General features: G+C 34.3%; 1 protein-coding gene across 2 annotated transcripts in view; it reads right to left on the reverse strand.

The window, feature by feature from the left end:
• The window catches only part of ALCAM (activated leukocyte cell adhesion molecule), a 192,077-nt gene that overhangs the window by 31,227 nt on the left and 141,330 nt on the right, over positions 1–19,520 (reverse strand). For both annotated transcript variants that reach the window (XM_045540368.1, XM_045540367.1), the window contains exons 3-8: positions 18,122–18,341; positions 10,587–10,651; positions 9,223–9,310; positions 8,595–8,777; positions 3,589–3,716; positions 1,871–2,003 (exon numbers count right to left, since the gene is read on the reverse strand). In XM_045540368.1, the coding sequence (XP_045396324.1) occupies positions 1,871–2,003; positions 3,589–3,716; positions 8,595–8,777; positions 9,223–9,310; positions 10,587–10,651; positions 18,122–18,341 (817 nt within the window). The remainder of the gene's footprint in view (positions 1–1,870; positions 2,004–3,588; positions 3,717–8,594; positions 8,778–9,222; positions 9,311–10,586; positions 10,652–18,121; positions 18,342–19,520) is intronic.

Here is a 19,520-nt window from a genome sequence, read left to right on the forward strand (position 1 = left end):
GGGTTGGTGTTTCTCTACTCACACTTCCTTTAGTCATCTGTGGAAAGGACATGAATCTTGTTTTTGGAAAATAAAGAAGCTATTAAAATAAGTGGGCAAAAATAGGATTTTTTGCTTTTATATGGTTTAGAGTCAAATATTGATTTACTTGCAATACTTTTTTCAGCTTCTGAAGAGCAATAGGGCCTTAAAACCCAATTACAGTCTACTCATAAAAATCAAAATGCATTTCAATCTAATTAAATGCACTAACATCTAATTAAACTGTTACACACTTTTTGTTTAATTTTGCCCCCATCACAGCTGATCATCTAGGCATTATGTGGTTGTCACCTAGTCTTTTGTTTTGTCATTCTACTATCTATCCCTGTCTGCCTGATCTAGAAGTAATACAAACAAGAACCATCTTCTTTTAGAGTCCTGCGTACCTAGCATCTCTTAAGCATAAGCACATCACACCATCTGTAAGGCACTGGATTATTGATTATTGGCCCAAAGACATCATGAACGGTGACATCAGAGGACTCTCTTACAGGCAATTCTATCTGCTGGCTGTATTCCCTCACTTCATTATTTTATTTTTTTCATGGAACAGGGCTGGATAAAAGGTCCCATGACTGGTCCTCAGAGGAAGACTGGCACTATTATTATGCTGAGAGGTCACTGTTTCTCTCTAACTAGCCCCTGATGGCAGACACACTCAAATCCATGTGACATGAATATGGAGTAAACAGAGAAATGGCCCAGCTATGTACACATTTCTTAATAGTCCACTGTTTTTACAGGGATCCCCAGGGTGTACTTCCAACATCAGACAATCAAAAGCAACCATCTGGTTGTTTTATTCCCCAAAATACCCCCTTGTATCTCCCTTAATGTTTTTGCTCTTTTATCACATGTTTTTCAAGCATTATGGTTAGAGTGAAAGATTTAGAACCAAGTGTTCAGAACAATTTCTGATGTCTCTTCCTAGTCAATGGCATTGTAGTGGACCATGTCTAGAAGAAACCTTAATGATGGTACTGTTGGGTGCAAAGGGCTTATTAGGAAGTTTGTTCTATGTTTCCAAGTAAGATGGATATTTTCCTAAAGCACACTGTACATTCTAGTGTCACCAGAGTACAGTGTGAGTTATTAGTTTGCTGTTCCTATGCTGTATCAGGTACACCAATAATATAGACTCTCACGAATCACAAAATAAGGAACGCAAGTTAAATGTCTGTTTGTTATGTATTTATTTTTCCATCACACTGGGGCAAATATAAGTTTTAGAGTATCTGGAATTCAAAAGCAGATTAAAAGTTAATGAAAAGATATGTTCAGGGTGATTTTGAAGAGATTTTGTTTCCAGAAACTTTCTATCCTTCTAATAGAATAAATTTAGCCAATAAACAACTTTTAATGGTCTCTATTTCCTTTTCCAAAAACTGAATCTACAGTAACTCTGTGTTGCCTGGCTTAGGGTATTAATATTATTCTTCAATAAAAAAATGATACATAATCTACACATTTTTGGGCTAACCACAAACCTTGTGAATGTCAGGAATATCTAAATATCCTCTTAAAATATATAATGAGTTGTTTCTTTAGAATCCATAGGAATAGTGTTTATTGATACCACGAATTGAGGACATTTTGAAAGAAAATGGAATGTTACCACTACTGAAAGTTGCAATTATCAGATCCATGCAAGGTTTTAACATTGCTTTGTAAATTTGGACCGAAGTTGAGTTTACTCTGATGCTCTCTACAAGTGTCTACTGAAACCAAGTTAAGAAAGATACAGCTGAAATTTGTTTGAAAAGATAGCTACATTAGACTATTAGAGGCCTTTGAAGTGAAGCTGGTAATGAAGAAATAGGAGACTTACAGTGAACTGTGATGGCTGTTGAAGCAATCATGCTTTTTTTGTCTATCAGAGAGCATTTGTAGTCTCCTGTTGCATTGCGCCTCACATCTGTCAATATGTAAGTATTTGAGCTTCTTATTCCTTCAGGCTGTCCCTTTTGATAGAGGCAAAATGTCAGATGATTACACTTGGTAGCTATAGTAATGAGAACAGTTGTATTTCTTCATGAAGATAGTATTTTCTCAGATAAGGAAAAAAAAGGGAACATGTTTCATTGATTGGACAAAAAAGAGTACAGTTTGTTACCAACATCTGATTCCTGGAGAAATCTTTAATATTTTGGTTCCAAGGAATTTGAGGAGCTAATTTATGTTGTATTGATGACAGCTACTTTATTGACAGCATGGTTCTTGTTTGAGTTTTAAAGGAGATTTTTTGAAAAATGACCAACGTTGTATTTTTATATTTATGCCTTACCTAACTTGACAAAAAGATTTGAGGCAGCTTAAAAGAAAACATGCCATATATCCAAATAAAAAGGAAAGGCAGTAAAGAAAGAAAGAAGGAAAGAAAGGAAGATGGAAGGAGAATGAGAAAGAGAGAAGGGGAGAAAGAAGAGAGAAAGAAGAGGAAAGAAAGAAAAAGAGAAAAAAAATAACACATTATGAATAGGAAAATATAAGTAGCAGTAGGAGTATACATTAACAATGACAACAACAAAATAGATAACTGGCAGATATTGTTGCTCGAACTGAGACACAATTTGGCTCTGTCATCCCTGATAGCCAAGTGGAAGCTTAATTAGTTAGTTTCAAAATTTCCTTTTGAAAATGAGACAAAAATAGCATGTCAATTTATTAGCAGAAACAAAGTTTTCTGTCAACAATTGAGGCTAAAAGAAATTACTGATTCTACTTTTCTAAATAATGTAGTGAATGACATTCTTAAATACTACTAAGACAGACAGTGGATGAAATTTGTAAACACATCCCTGTATTAAATGCAGTATTGACTTGTATTAATATATGGCTTCCCTCAATTCGAAGGTGATGTCGAACAGAAGGCTGTGGAAGAATTAACAACTATCCTCAGACAGACCTCTCTCCTAGTGTGGTTCCATATCACTATGACATCCAGAACACATCCTCTAAGAATTTTCCAAAGTGTCCTCTGTGCATATCATTTCTTTCAGCTATGATATGGATAAAAGTTGAGGGACTGGTGTTTTAAGATTATACTCAATGACAAGAAAGAGCCCATAGCATTCATTATTCTATCAATCTAAATATAATATGCAGCAGAACTATTTCTACTTCAGGGGATCAGAGGTGTGTTCGAGGCGACATTGTAGGTAGATTTAGAACCCACATCAGACCATTTGCTGTCATCAGTTTTCATTTTATTGTTATCTGCTTCTAAAGAGCAGATTCTTATAGCTTGTTTGGATAATTAAACCTTAGTTTTTGCCATTATGGTTTCTTCTGGTCAGAGTTTTTTGTTTGTTTTTGTTTTTCTTCCTCTTTGCCCTGAAATCTCTCAATAATGAGAAAAAAGGCAACAAAATTGGCAGGTGCCAAGAAAGCTTTCACAAGACATTCTATAGGAAGTGTCCCTCTCCCCCAAGAATAACTTTTTTTTCACTTAATCTATCCATGGATGTACAATTCTTATGTCAGTCAGAAGCCAATCAACAGGACAAAATGATAGTAGTTGAGCTCAAGTAACACTTTAGCACTTACTGGTAAGTAAAACAAAAACTCCTCAGGAGGAGGATTGCCATTTCCTATGCATTTAAGAGTGATGTTGTCCCCTTCTTTGATGGCAGTTTTTGGTGGCAGCACTTGTATTGTCACCTGCTCTGTAGGATCTACAGGAGTCACAAACACAAGTTAACCATTTTCATCAAGTACAAAGTTATTCTGTGCATACAATATAAATGACTAAATTATATGCAATTTTCTCAAGAAGCTAGTAATGGTAATTACTTAAATATACCTTTTTAGAGAAGGATTGAAGTTAATAGCCACTTACTATACCAAGTACTAATCTTAGTTAGAGCAAACTACAAGGAAACCCTGTTGTATAAAAACCAATTTCTTCTTGGAAAAATGTCTTTAACTGAGATAGGAATGACCATAATTATTTTATGTCTAAAAAACCAGTAGGAAAAAAAAGCTCACTGTATGATTTTATGATAAGGAAATTTAAGTGTATTATATGAATTTTACAGTTTGCAAAGGCAAAATCAGCTAGCAAAGTAGGTAAAGTTATTAGGTACCATTGTACTCATATTACATAATTATATCTTATATTAAATTTAAAAAAGAGACATGAGCTAAACAACACCAGCAAGGATTTAGCGTTCAGGAGAGTAGATCTGCTTTCAAAAAGATAAATCTTATGAACTGAGAGAGACCCTTAACACAGTCAACAGGACTTCAAATGTATTGTAATTTTGACCTATTCATTGGAGCCAAGATGCATCTTTCATTCCGCTTTGGTCATATTTACAGAGAAAATAGTGCCAAAGGGTATTCTTTAGTACAGGCTACTGCTCAACAGTAGAATGCTAAAGAAATTAAAAGCTGGATACAGTGGACCATATCTAGCAAATAGGAAATAAAAGGAGGTAGTGGTGGCAGTTATAAACGACCCACTTTCTAACTTATCCATTTGTTATGCAGTTGAATAATACAATGAACAATGAATTTTGAAATCATATAATGCAAAAGGTTTGTTTTTTAATGAACCTTTTCTGTGAGACTTAAAGACCTAATAACTGTTGAGGTATGTGTTTATATTTTCAAACTGGTGGCATTAAAAATCATCTACAAAGAACTTTTTTGTTGGTAGCTAATAGGGTGAAACAAATACGTGATAGTTTGGGAGGCTTTTTTTTTCCATCTCTTGCAGTCATTTAATTATCTTTCTACAATTAAAGTGCAGAAAAACTTAGAAGTGTTATTATAGATTACTTCTTTGCCTTTTCTCTATGAAAGAGCTTCTCTGAATATTTGCCCAGAACATTCTGAGGCTAAGCAGTGATTTGGTTTAATATACTTTTTGTTTATTTTTCTGGATTTGCCTGAGGTAGTTTCCCAACCAGCAGTTCCTAGTAAAGTTGAAAAGTAAATAAATAAAGTCTGATTTTGATGCCCTACTGACCTTCCATTTCTGGGCCTCTCTCACTCTTTTACGTGGCTCTTCTCTGACTAACACCCAGGTTTGAGTGGCCCATCTCTGATCAAGGCTGCCACCAAGACAGCCAGGGACTGGAATCTGTGTGACTTCCTCCTCTATTTCAAAATTCCACTTCTCTGCCTTCCCTTTTCAATAGGCTCTGCTTTGTTAAAGAACTAAACTGTCATCAAAGAGATAATGCAACACATTTGTGTTTTAACAGTGACTTTCTAGATGTCCACTAACATGCCTACTCCAAAATTAATGATCTCTTGTTGTCCCTTTGCCCCTGACTTTAAATTTTACTCCACCTATTAGTAAGTTATCCTTGTGCCCATTTCTCTACTTGTTCCTTTCTCCTCTCCTATCCACTCAATCACTAGGTCTTGCTGAGTAATACTTTATAATATATTTTGCATCTGATTCTCCCCTTCTATTTCCACTATGACTTCTCTAACCCATGCCCTAATTAACCTACACCTGAAGCAACGCCATCACATTTCATTTGATTCCTCACCAGTCTCCCTCCTTTTCAGTCTTTCATAATATTTTCTCTGAATCAGTTTTCTGAAGGAGTGCTTTGAATATTAAAATTATATTCATAATCCTTCACATTCTTAACATATAAACGTTTAAAATAAAGAATCCTAAAACTGGTATCTACAATTTGGCTTGAACCTAGCTCCAGTGGGAATCTTATATTTTACTATTCTGCAGAAGCTCCTACATTATAATCAAAGGGGTCTACTCAAATTTTCTTCCTTCCTTCTATCCATTTATTCTTCTGTCCAGTTATTTATCCATTTGTTTAGCATCTATTTTGTGTAAGCACTAAGTGCTGGAATGACAAAATTGAAAACAGCTTATTCCTTGCCTCAATGAGCTTTCACTGTATTTATGAAGACAACAAACTTGTCACTGAGGAATTTTAATCACAGGAGTAACACTATTACATTTGTGCTTTAGAAAAATATTTCTGGCAGCAGTTTGAAGGGAATTTTGTTTGAGGGTGAACAGAGAAGGGTAGGCAGACAGGAAGAATACTATTTTGAAATTCACTGCAGAAATATAGGCAAGAAGGAATGAGGGCATAAATTTAGGCAGTACCTAGAAGGCAGAAATCAGATAAACACAAAGATTAAAGAGTTAGATTCTCTAAAACTTCATTACTGATTGAATAGAGTAAGGAAGGAGTGGATTAGTGCATCTTTCTCAAGTTTTCTCAAGATAAACTTATCTCTTTTTTTCCTTAAATTTATGCTTCTGTCCTTCCCATTTACCTCTCTCCTCTTCTCTGATGTCTTCCTCGAGCAGTGGTCCCCCCAATGTTGTCCTCAGATCAGCAGCATTAGCATCATTGGGGCATTTGTTATAAATGTACAGAGTCAAGCAACTCCCTCACACCTACTGGGTCTGAAACTCAAGGGAGGGGTCCAGCAATTTGTTTTCTAACACGTCCTTCATATTTTCCTGATGCACAATAGAGTGTGAGAAGCACTGTCATTGAGCACCTGATCTTTCAGGACTCTTTCCTGAGTTCCTGTGGCAGTTACCACTTGCAACCTTTCATTGACAATTTCCTTCTGATACAAGCGTCTTGTTTCTTTATTGGAGTAGTCAGGACTGTCTTAAACCTATTCATGTCTTCACCATGAAGCCCAGCACTGCATACATTGTGCCTTCTCAAAAGCCATGCCGAGTGCACCCTGCACAGCCTGCATGGTAAAATCATTTCCTTTTTTTTTTTTTTTTTATTTCAGAATAGTAAGGAGGTACAGATGTTCTTGTTACATGGCTTGAGTCAGGGCTATAAACTTGCCAATCACCTGAATAGTATTCATTGTACCCATTAGTTGGGTTTTTGTCCCTCCCTTCTTTCTCTCCTCCCCCTGGTTGACATCCAATGACTTCTACTTTCCTCTGTGTATTTGTGAGCCCATTGGTTAGTTCCAATTTATTAGAGTGCATGTGGTGTTTGTTTTTCCATTCTAGAGAGACTTCACTTAAGATAATGGTCTCCATTCCTTCCAAATTGCAGCAGAAGGCATTAATTCATTCTTTTTTATGGCTGAGTTGTACTCCATGGTATACTTCTTAATATCCAAGGGTTGATTTCTCTACCTACTCAATTCCACATGCTGGACACTCACTTAAATTCCTGTTCTTTCTTAATTCTTTTTGCTTGTCTTCATGTTTTTTTCCTATCGTATACCCCTGTACTTACACCAATATGATTTATTTCCAATTGAATATTTTGAACAGAAAGAATTCTACTTTCTACTTTCACTTACAGAAATAACAGTTTGATTTTAGATAAGCTATATATGATGAAATACTCTAATTTCTTGCTTTTAAATCAAGTTGAAACTTATTTACCAAGTTTAAGGCAAACAACCGTTTAATATTAGGGTAAATTTGGAATTTCAGTTTTGTCCTGATATAAGATTTCTGCCTTACAGAACCAAAATAGAAATGTAGATAAGGGAAAATTCTCCACAGGCTCAGAAAACATTTCTGCTTTTTCTCCAGAATAGATGTAGAAGTACTAGGTCATTCTAGAATACACAGCAATAGTACAATAATTTTTTTTATAATTTAAATAATAAAAAATCCTTTATTGCATTTTTTTCTCAAAAAATATCTCCAGCTCTATGTCTATGTAGTGATAATAATCACAGAGCAAGAATGACACTAGTATTTAATAATGAGCATTTTTTTGGATTTGTGATTGCACTTAATCTCTCTAGCAACACTATGAGTAAGGTATTATATTTTTCCCATTTCAAGATACAAAAACTGAGATTTAGCGTAATTAAGCTACTTTTTAAGAAACACACAGTAATTGATAGCACTGGGGATGGAATTCCAGCATCTTTGCTTCTCATCACTGGATTATCTTGGCTTCTGTCTTACAGAGCACCACAAAGGAGAAAAGGATTCTATTCCAATCTCTATAGCTAATTTAGGGCAAGTCTTTGTGTCTCACTTTTTTAAGTAAAATAATGGAGTTAGAGCAGATGACCATGAAGATTTCTTTGTATTCTAATATTCTGTTTGAAATCTATGATGTAGTTAACCAAAGTATCTTAGAATATAACATCCTATCTATCTTAAGCAATTATCTCATTATTAAAATAAATCTCTTTATTAAAATGATAATCCCTTATTTAGAAAGCCAGCCAGTCTTAAGTCTGTATTAACCTCTCATTCATTGAGAAAGTGATTAGAAGGCACTTTGAGTTCTTATAAAATTCATGGCAATGTCCTAGGACTGAGACTACCAGAAGGAACTGACCAAGTTAGAATCTTATCTTTAAGGGGCTTAGCGTCTAGCAGAATACAGAAGAGATGCTAATAAATAATAGAGAGTGATAGATATTATAAGATGAACAGCATTTATTCTATAGGTCTCCCAAGGAGGAAGAGATTATTTGGGTGCCATGGATATGGGGTGGATGTTGGAAGCAGAATTTAAAAAGCAATTGCACTGGGACTTCAAAGTTTAATAGCATTTAAATATTATTTCTAACACTCTAAATTACATAATTATAATTGAGTTACTTACAATAAATATCAAAGACAGCTTGTTCAGAATGAACTGTTTTCTGGCCAGTTGGTCCATAATATGTCACAGAGCAGGTGAATGGCATTTGTATGTCAGCCTTGGTTGTCTTGTACTCCAAAGATGAAGTCATGGTATAGAGCTGAGTAACTGGGTCCATTTGGTTTCTAAAAATTATGACCACCGCTGAAGGAGATAAAGAACACTGATGATAGGACCTTTCACTGGACAATCACAAACCTTAATTAAACATCACAACACCTTTGAGAAGTGGTTTTGCCCTTCTTACTGTATTCAATGATAGAGAAAATTGACATGTAGTGAGGTATGATTCAAAACTATGAATCAGAGGCATAGAAATAGAATCCTGGAATCCCATCTCCCACTCACTTTAATTAACTTCTAGAACATGCCATTTCAGAAGTAATTTTCTCTGCTCTTGATTTTTCTGCACATGTACTAAAAATGGTGTTTAAAAAAAATCACTTAATGATTTAGTGGATACCTAACAAAGCATAGAGTCATAGATCAAAAGGGGGCAACACACTTAGATCCTGGACAGTTCAAAGGATGCCCAGACAAGAGAAAGTCAAAATAGGTTGCCTGAATTTATTGCCCACCTCATACCCACCTCCTTCAAGGGGTTGCAGCACTTTTCCATTCCTGTACCATGTGATGTTGCCATCTGGATAACTGTCTTTTGAAATGCAGTCGCCCAACTGCAAAATAAAAAGGAAATGTTATTACGTTGGTTCAGTCACAGTATGTCAATTTGGTAAGCCCAGAATCCTCAGGCAATGCAGAATTATTCCAAAGGTTTCTTGACCCATGTATTTTCTAATACTAAGGAATGAATACATGCTCTCTAGTATAAAAACAATGTCTTGTATTTAAAAATACAACCTTGCTCATTTTAAAATGTGCAATAGATGCTGTCACTATTAATGAAATTACATTCATTTAAAAGCATTACTAACTTCATTTTGACACTATTCATTTTTAGCATTAACTAAATAATGTATTACAACTACACTAACATTGACTATTATCAAGTTTCATAGATTTTCATATGCAAGAATCATTTACAGTGTTAAAATGGGCTCTCTCTCTAGTTTCACACTATATATGTATATATGTACACACACACACATATATATATTATTTTTGATTATTTATACTTACCATGCTCTATAATCTCTACCACTTTTTTCTACATATTTTAATTTTAATATTTGGTATTTATCAAATCATGTTATGCAGTAAAATTTAATCTGACTCAAGGGACTTTCAACTTTGGTAACCCCCCAACCCCACCAAGGAAAATTTAGTTGTTTTTAGTTAGGGAAGATGAGACAATTATTTAGTTGGTGTGCCCAAATATGGAACTCCAGCTTTGTCTTCCCGCTCAGTATAACTTCTCTTCATACCTCTGCTAATGTGATTGTTCAGATCTGATCTTCTCATGTCTTTACTTCAGCCTTTCAATAGTTTAATTTGTCAATGAAGTCCAAACTCCCTACATGGCATATATGACTTGTCATGATCCAGCCTCTTTTTACCTCTCCGGATTTATCCCTTACTGCCCTTTCCTGCTTTCTGTCTTAGCACCCAGAGTTTCAGCAATGCTGAAATTCGCTGTTTCCTCAGCATACCATTCCCTTTCACATCCTGCTATGTCATATTGTTGGAAGGCCCTTTATACCTTTGGCCTGGAGAAAATCTACTCATCTTTCATGACTCTATTAAACATCCAATTCATTTAAATAAAAAAGACCTCCCTTCCAAAATGATCCCGCCTTCCTTGATGTTCCCATGGTCACAAGCGACAGTAGTCACAATGTCCTCTCTATCACTGTGCATACTTTCTGATTAGCACTTGCAACACTGTCAACTCCACAACAGCAAAGTCTATCTTATCTGTTCTGGCATTAGAGGCCAGAAGGCGGCACTTAACAGTACAGTAAGTAAAGGTAGTAGTTGAAAACAAAGTCTTACCTTTTTAAGCTGCTCTGTCTCGAGAAACAGTGCTTTGTTTACAATTTCAGGTTTAGATGGTTGCTCTAAAGTTAAGTAGATACAGGTTTTAAGCACAAAGAAAAAAAAGACATCTCTGATTTGATTTACAGCAACTATAATTCATTTACCCCAAACAGAAGAACATGCAATAGAATAAAAAACAGATTTCACCATATAATCTAGATTTAGTAAATCTGTTAGGTATACCCCTTTCCAAGTATTTGCCTTATTATCTTAAGTATTATTTTCAATACTTATAAGTCCTCAGAATAAAACATCTATAATGCTTTCTAGATGCTTTCTAAACAGTGAATATAGATTTGATAGTGAAACTAAAACTAATGTACTATATAGGATACATTATCTCTAATTAATTACCATGGGCACTTTCAACTTATCAACAATTTCCAACTCATCCCAACTCATTAAGTGAAGATGTTAATTTACATGAATCAGAATCACCAAGTTACCTGTTTAAAATGAAGTTTTCTGAGCCCTGTGTGGCCTATTGAATCAAAATCTCTGGGGGAAATCCCATAAATATACATTTTAAACAAGTTCTTAGGGGATTCTTGGGCATAATAAAGTTTAAGAAACATTGCTCTAAAATCATGGGAAATACAAAGCTAGTTAAGGGATGTTGAAGCCCAAATTTCCTAAATATCTCAAACTTTATATCTCGAGTCAAGTCACAATATGAAACTAGAAGAAATCTTTCAAATTTGAAACCTCATATGATGGGCAGAAACATTTTAAATATAAAAAGTTCTATAAGCATAAATCCTAAGAGAGACTTCAAGAAAAATTTATTGTCTAAAAAGATTTTAAGTTATTTTATTCATATCTCCTATTTTCTATTGTTTATAGATTTTGTGATATTTTAGAAATAGCTCCAACAATCAGTTTATAGAAAATGTATATTATCTCATTGTCACTGATTTTCTTGAGTCTCATGGACCAGAATTATTTTATTCTCATATAAACAAACACCTATTTTTTATACCCATATTGTTTTATCATCTCTAATACTTTTAATTTAGATTATCAAACTAAACTCAATTGGCTTTTGTACCATTATTACTCAATTTGGAATTAATTTATCAGACATATTACCTACCCAGACCATTATAGAAAAGCAAGAAAAATGACAAAATGTATTTGGGGTAGCAAAATGGATATAGAAAGTTTCTATTAAAAAAGTAACCTTCTTTGGGTTACTATCTAGAGTCAATTTCCCCTTTGCAAGTATGTTTTATATTAGAAATTAGAATAATAAATAGTAATAATAAATCCTCCTATGTGTTGAACCATGTATTTAGGAGGGCCTATTTACTATTAATTCTAGAAACATAACTTCACTAATACAGTTTTCACAATGATTATCTAGTTTCCAAACACATTGATTGGAAACAAAACATAGGAAAGATAGAACAAAAGAAAAAAATAAATATAGAGGTATAGAAAGGCAAAACAGAGACAATTCACATTAATGCAAAGAATAAGTGACACCTGACTACCTGATTGTTAGAAAGATGGCCAAAAAATTATAAAAAAACTTACCAAAAAAGAAAAACCCTTAAAAATAGACAACAGTTTCTGGGAAACATATGGGTGGGAGGTTAAAGCCTTATACATATTAGTAAACCTTGATATTATCATGATTTTAATGGAATGTTATTAATGCTCATAATTAAAACTCTTTTAAAGGACTTTTATTAATGTTCACAATTAACACTCAGAGTTATTGATAAAACATTGAATCTTATTTGGAATCTCTTTTTTAAAAAGGCAGTATCTAATACATTTGAAAGAGGAAGGTATCCAAAATATTTAAACAAAAGGAAAATCCTTGGAGCTTACGTAAGTAAGCCAAAGTTTTTGGAAACTAAAATCTGTTATTTACTGGCATCCTCTCTGAGAGGTCAATAGAGATAAGATATTAAATTAATTTATGTGGTCAATCAAGAGTTAAAATTCACAGGACAAAAGGAAAAATGGTTGTTAGTTTCTTCTTCAATAGTAGTATGTCTTTTATACGTGAAGATATTTGAAAATTCCCTCTCTCCCATAAATTTAGGCTCTAAATGCAAAGATTTGGTGAGCAGCTTTGCCAAGTTTCACTACTTCCCAGTTCACTGAAGTAAAATATCAAAACAGCTGGGCAGGTACTCACTTTCTCTTATATCAAAGGTATACTATTGCTTTGTAAACCCTCTGATGTTTTATCAATGCACACATAACCATAAACACTTGGTCTATTACAGTCATTGCTTATTTACACGTGGTCATATGTATTTTGTTTCCATAAATGCTTTATAAAATTCCTTCCTATTTCAAAAAAATGAAACCGTAGCATACTTAAGGAAACCTAATAAAGGCATCTTTAAAGTTTAGTCCTCTTGACATTATTACTCATCTTTCTGTTGGGAAGAGAGAATCACAATGAGTATTGTGAAAATAATGATAGTATCTATTGTATTTGCTTGAGTTATTTTCTCCTTAAACTTTTGTTTCAAATCCTCTATATTAACTACATATTTTGTATGTAATTTTCTTTTATATTAGGTTGTAACAATTGATGGGTATTGGTTGGAGGGCTATAAAAGTGGACATGTACTATTTTAGCAAAATTGCATATTGATTCTAAAGTGTTTTAAAAAAGTTTTATGTGAATTATATCTCAATATGATTCAAGTATTCATAACCAACTGTAGAACTGAGAGGAAAAGCAATGTCACAAATTTACTTGCATTATTAAAGTACTTTAGTCAAGGGCACTAATTTAAGTCAAATTTTTCTTCTGAACATTCTTGACTAAGTTTCTCTATATCAGTCAACTGAACATTTATTCAATGGATGAGCCATGCTTTAGTTCATTTTCTTCTTTTTTTGCTGACCTGGCTATCTTAATTGAAGTATTTAGGAGACTTATTACCACAGGGCAACACTATAGTAGTTAAAATTATAAAATAGGTAGATTAAAAAAAATCTTATAATGCTTATTGTAAACCTGATGGTACTTTACATGGGGTGGGGTGTGTATATTGGGGGAGGGGAGCAGATATTCATGGCAGCATGTAGCATGTGCCAATAGCTATAGAAATGGCATATAATGTTAAGACTCAAATGATTTCTTAACAAATTAAATTATAGGGGTTTTACTAATATCTTCTAAGTTCTTATCATATATAATTAAAGTCTAAGCTACATTTAATATTTAGTACAACTTGAAACATTTTATAAATAGTCTTACTTTCCCATCTACTTTTCTTTTTGTTTTATACCAGCTGGAGAATTATATGGGAGATTCTTATGCTGGAGAAGAAGGAAATTGTGGTAAGGGGATTGAGAGTGATTAGGAAGAAATATACTAAAATAGATATTTCTTTTTGCTCCAATACCCATAGTGAGTGCTATGAACATTAGCCTTCAGAGAAACTAGAAATCAGCAACTGATTAAAAGGTATATTTTTGACATCTAGCCATCTCATACCCGGGTGAGGATACAGGAATGAAGGCAAAACTGTTCTATATAACCCACAGAATGCAAGCATTACTATCAAAAACCACACACAGAGCCTGGGCAACATAGTGAGACCCTGTCTCCACAAAAAATGAGAAAAATTAGCCAGGCTTAGTGGCGCACACCTGTAGTCCTGGCTGCCCAGGAGTTTGTGGCTGCAGTGAGCTAAGAATCCCACTATTGCACTCCAGCCTGGCTCGAGACAGAGCAAGATTGTCTCAAACAAACAAACAAACACACACATGCACAGTATAGCTCAATTTGATAAGAGAGGGAGAAAGAAAAGGCAAATAGATGCACTGGTTATGTTGATGCAAAAGTGCTTCTTTGTTAGCAATCACCCCTTATAAGTTTATTTTCAGTAAACTAATGTGTCCATGGAATCATGGTATATTTTCCTCACCAGATGGAAAAAAATTTCCTATATTTAAAGAATCAAACTAAAATATACAGTATAGGTCTTGTTTATTAAACTGGTCATTTTCTGCTTCTTACCCTTCCCCACCCCCCAAAAAATTTACTTTCAGGTTAAATGACTTTCAGGAGGTGGGTGGGAGGAGGGATTCTCAAGCCAATAAAACACTGGGAACAGTATCCAAATGAAAGGTACCCAAATAAAAGCTCTGAAATAATGCTGTATGAAACCAACAAACACTGCCCGTCACTGTAAGAATTGGTCCACTTGTACATCAGATCCATGTCATGGGAACAGCCCTCCTGTAATACCATGAACTACCACCAGGGCAGAAGAGACTGCAGATTAGCACGGATTGTGGTTTTTAAAATGCTTTATTAAAGCTGGGGCCTCCCTCATCCCCATTTTTTTTTCCATTGAACAAATTGTTGTGGAAAAACTTTGAAATATTGAATGGACAGAATTTTAGCTAATCAAGTAGAAGCAGCTCCTCACTTTCCTCAACTCACTTTGTTAGCTCCTGAAGAGGATCCTAGTAACACAATGGGAAAACCTCCCATCTAATGGAAAACATTTATTTTAGGGATGAGGAGGGAATCTTAGCCCCAGACTGGTGAAGTGACTTGCCCAAGGTCAGAAATTAGCAGGAGATCTGACAAAGCGAGGTCTCCTGGTGATCAGCTCAGGGATTTTCCATTTCACCACCGACAGCTGTCTGGCTCTCTGGGCACCCATCGGACCTCTGAGCCTTTTGCACAATCACTGGAATGAATCTTCAGGAATTTTTTCAAGGTCTACACTTGCTTCTGAATGGTTTTATTAACCTCAAATGTGCACTAAATGCGGTTTGATTTTGATGCAATTCAACTTCAGGGAAAAAAAAAAGCCAAAGCTGATTAGTGGTGACAAAACATGCCACTTATTTGGATTTGGGCTGGTTTATAGGCATGATTTCTTGCATCTGACATATAGCTTAAAATGACACAAACAAACCTACATTAAGGACAATAAAGTCATCAATTATGGGATCTAGCTTGAATAAAAACAATTTGACTTTGCCATTAGGATGGCAATCTGCAGCAGGCTGATCTGGGATTGGCTCACATTAACCGCGCTCGGTTCTGTGGTACATGGTGCACGTTGCTAGGTGACTCAACAGAGGGAAACAGAGGACTGATTGATGAGCTTAGTAACTCTTAAGTGACTCTAATATATACATGCATAGAATGAAAGTCTCCCTGTCACAGCTGCTTTTTGCTTCACAAAAAGTGACCCAACAAAGTGAATTCATTAAAAAAAAAAGCCAAAGCCCTTATATGCTCTTGTAAACACTGTCTTTATCATAAACTATGCTGTTCATTTCACTGGATTTGGAGGGTCTCACAGTTTCTTACTAAACACCATTTTCAAGAATGTGTAACTTGTCTATGTAAATTCTCTCTGGCCCACAGCCTGGAATGCAAATTCTGTTTCTGAGAACCACTTTGTTTTCAACAACATTCAAAAGAGAAGAGGGCAGGGGGTGCTGGCGGTATGTGGGGTATGAGTTGTTTTCACAATCATAGAAATTCTCTGTATTACAAAACGGCTTATATATTTTATTGAATTAGAATATATGGAATTTTTTTCAGATTTTGGTATGACATTTTATTCTTTTAAAGAATAATTTGAAAAATGTCACAAATGATTCTTCTAAACAGAACAACTTGAATTTCTCAAATCCTTTATACACTATCATGATATTTGATAATTTTAACACAGTAAAAAAGAAACCTGACAATGACAGATTAATACACATACCACTGAAAGTGCTGTGACTTAATATCTCTGTACCTACTGTGGCACATTCTTGATGTCTGGTTATATCTATGTCACCATGAGCTATCATCATCAAAAAATTTTTGGTTGGTCTCTTTAGAAAAAGCATCCTAAGCAGTGCACCCTCCATCTTCCTAATAACATCAAAGTGAAATAAAAGAAAAGAAAGAAAGAAAATACCATTGGACCATTGGAAAGTACAGGATGCAGATTACCTGGGGTGTTTTATGGAAATAGGCATGACTGCAAACACTTGCTCCTTGGTTTGATTCATACAATGAAGGAGAAGTGTGAATGGTTTCTGGAAAGTGCCTTCTAAGCTGAAAGATAATCAGCTGAAAACATGTAATATGCTTTTACAAGGTTTTTCTGGAGAACAAAGCTTTCCTTTTTAGTATAAGCACTCTTTGAATCTGTATCGTGAGCCCGTAGGAGCTTTAAGGGACAGACCTACTTACTTAGTTGGATATAAGAGAAACAGGAAAAATCCTAGGTTACTTAATGTAGTTGGAGGCCCTCTGGGTTTCTTTGTTCCTATTTATTTTAATAATTTCTAGGTGTTGTCAAGTTATCAGAAAGCAGAGAGAAAAAAGTTGAAAAGTGAGACCTTCCTCCCTAATTAAAAAAGACTGGCATTCTGAAACTTTGGAGACCTGTTTTTTTCTCCTATAATTTCTAAAATATCATGATGCAACTGTGGTGAGACTTTTTATTTGAATTTTAAAAGATGAAATACTTTAATTATAACTTCTTAAGTCATTCATTTGCATAGGTATTTGCACAGTAACATTAACTATATATTATCATTAGGCAAAGTAATTTTGCCATAGTAACCACAGTAATTACTCCAAGTTTCTTCTACAATTTTCTCCTCTTCCAGCTCTACCCTCCTTTTCCCCTTGGTGTATCTCACAGACACATTCAGGGTGTGGTTTAGCTTTTTTTATTTTAGGAGAATTTTCTAAACCAAGTGAACACTTTGAAATCTAAATAAGTATTAAAGGTCAGGATGGAGACAAATATATCTCTCTCTCTAAAATGTCTCTCTATATTTTTATATATGAATTTAAATATAGAAAGCTTAGATCTCTCAGTCACAGACAGCTTGAATTTGCCCATATTTTATTGTTTTATATATCAAAATGGCCATTTTATGTGATTCAGCCTAATATATGTATATGTATGTCATGTATGATTATATAAGTATTATGTATCTGTGTATATACTACAGAACATTTATTTGTGCCTGTCAAATTTAAGATCACATGCTAGTTATCACTAGTAGTACTTCATACCTCAGGAAATTTTTATTTCTATTTATTTATTTATTTTCCTTTGGTGATGGTTGTTGTTTTATTGTGTTTTAAATAAATATAACAATCTTTTTTTTTCTTTTTGAGGTAGGATCTTGCTCTTTCACCCGGGCTAGAGTGCAGTGGTGTCATCATAGCTCACTGCAACCTTAAACTCCTGGGCTCAAGCAACCTTCCTGCACCACCATGCCCAGCAAATGGAGGAAATTTTTATTTGACAAAATAACAGAGAATATTGTTTTAGTTCCTTATTGCAAATCTCCCATTTGAATTTCAGAATTTTTGTTTTCATTGCTGATAGCACATATAAGCAGAATGAAGATCTCTAAAAGTCTTTCTGTATAGATGCCTCATGTAGAGACACTACAGAGAGTTCAGTTTTCTTTCTAAAGAATATAGTTTAGCCCATCGATTCCACTTAGCAGTTATACCGCAGACTACTTACTGAACACCTTGACTACTGTAGGTGCCTCAAACACGTTGTCCTCAGTTACTAGCATGCACACAAATCTCTTTTCATCACTGATCTTTGCATTACTGATAGACAAAGTGTAGTTTTCTGAGAGGCTCAATCTGTCCTTGTATTCTGGTACATCGTCGTATTGCACACTTTTCTTTGTAGAGGACCTGAAGGCAATAAATACTGGGGACCCATCAGGCTTTTCCTAAAAATTAAAATAATATATTTTAAAAACAAGCATATTCAAAATGTTTCAGGATTACGTCCAGAATAACACAATTTCCTTGGCTGTATTTTTCCACCAATCTCTATACTTTCTGTCCAAGAAAAATAATTTTGGATACAAGCCTCACATAAATATGTGTTTACAGAAAATTACTCCTCATAAGAAGAGAAGCTGTAAGTTCTTTTCAGGTATTGGTTTAAATGTATGAAAATGAAAGGGCGGAACTGTAGGAATCAGCTTTTCTTGCATCAGGAGGACAGAATTAGGGACTGTTTTGAAAGTGACAATGGATGGTACTATATTTAATATAAAATTAAAAACAAATATATATACATATAAGCAACCATACAAATGTGCCAAATGATAGTCAGATAAGCATCACGACAAGTACATAGTTGAACTGCAAATACTGGTTTAGATATACTGGGCAATTATCTTTGGCATATTTTTTACTTTAATCCATATATTTTAAATGTCCACATCTTTCAGCCAAAACTGATGTAGCTGACCTTTACACATGACATAGTTTAATCAGTTTTCATGGAGAAACAGTATTTACCTTCATAAAACAATCATGTCCATTAAGCAATAGAACCAGATTAAACATTGCCATCCATGGTTTTGCCATCTGAGTCATAAAACATAGCTCAAAGGCTTTCATATAAAAATATGTCATCAAAATAAGATATAGGCTGAGATATACAATTATGCCAAGAGCATGGAGACATAGGATGCATTTTTTCCTTAGGTCCCACAAAAATTCTGTAATGTAAAAAGTAATGTAACCTAAAGTAGGGGCAATCCCTCCTTTCCTTACCTCGTAAGGTGTTTGAGAAAATAAAATATGACAAAACATATTAAAGTATATGGCACATGTTAAGATTCTATAGGGGCTTAAATTTAAAACATATTAATATCGATTACTAAGTTAATCTTGGAGTCCAAAAAATTTACTTGCCTTAATATCTGAATACATCAGTAATATTCTTCTTAAATCTTGTAGACTTACCACAGGTTTACAATGTAAATCCTTGCCTTAAATCATCCCTTCATTATGGGAAAATATGTTAGACCACTAACTTAAATTTCTGTATTCATTCTCATATGCAATAAATAATAGTTATTATTAATTTTTGATCACTTAACTTTATGTCAGGT

Source organism: Lemur catta, chromosome 1 (assembly GCF_020740605.2).
Source record: "Lemur catta isolate mLemCat1 chromosome 1, mLemCat1.pri, whole genome shotgun sequence".
NCBI lineage: Eukaryota > Metazoa > Chordata > Mammalia > Primates > Lemuridae > Lemur > Lemur catta.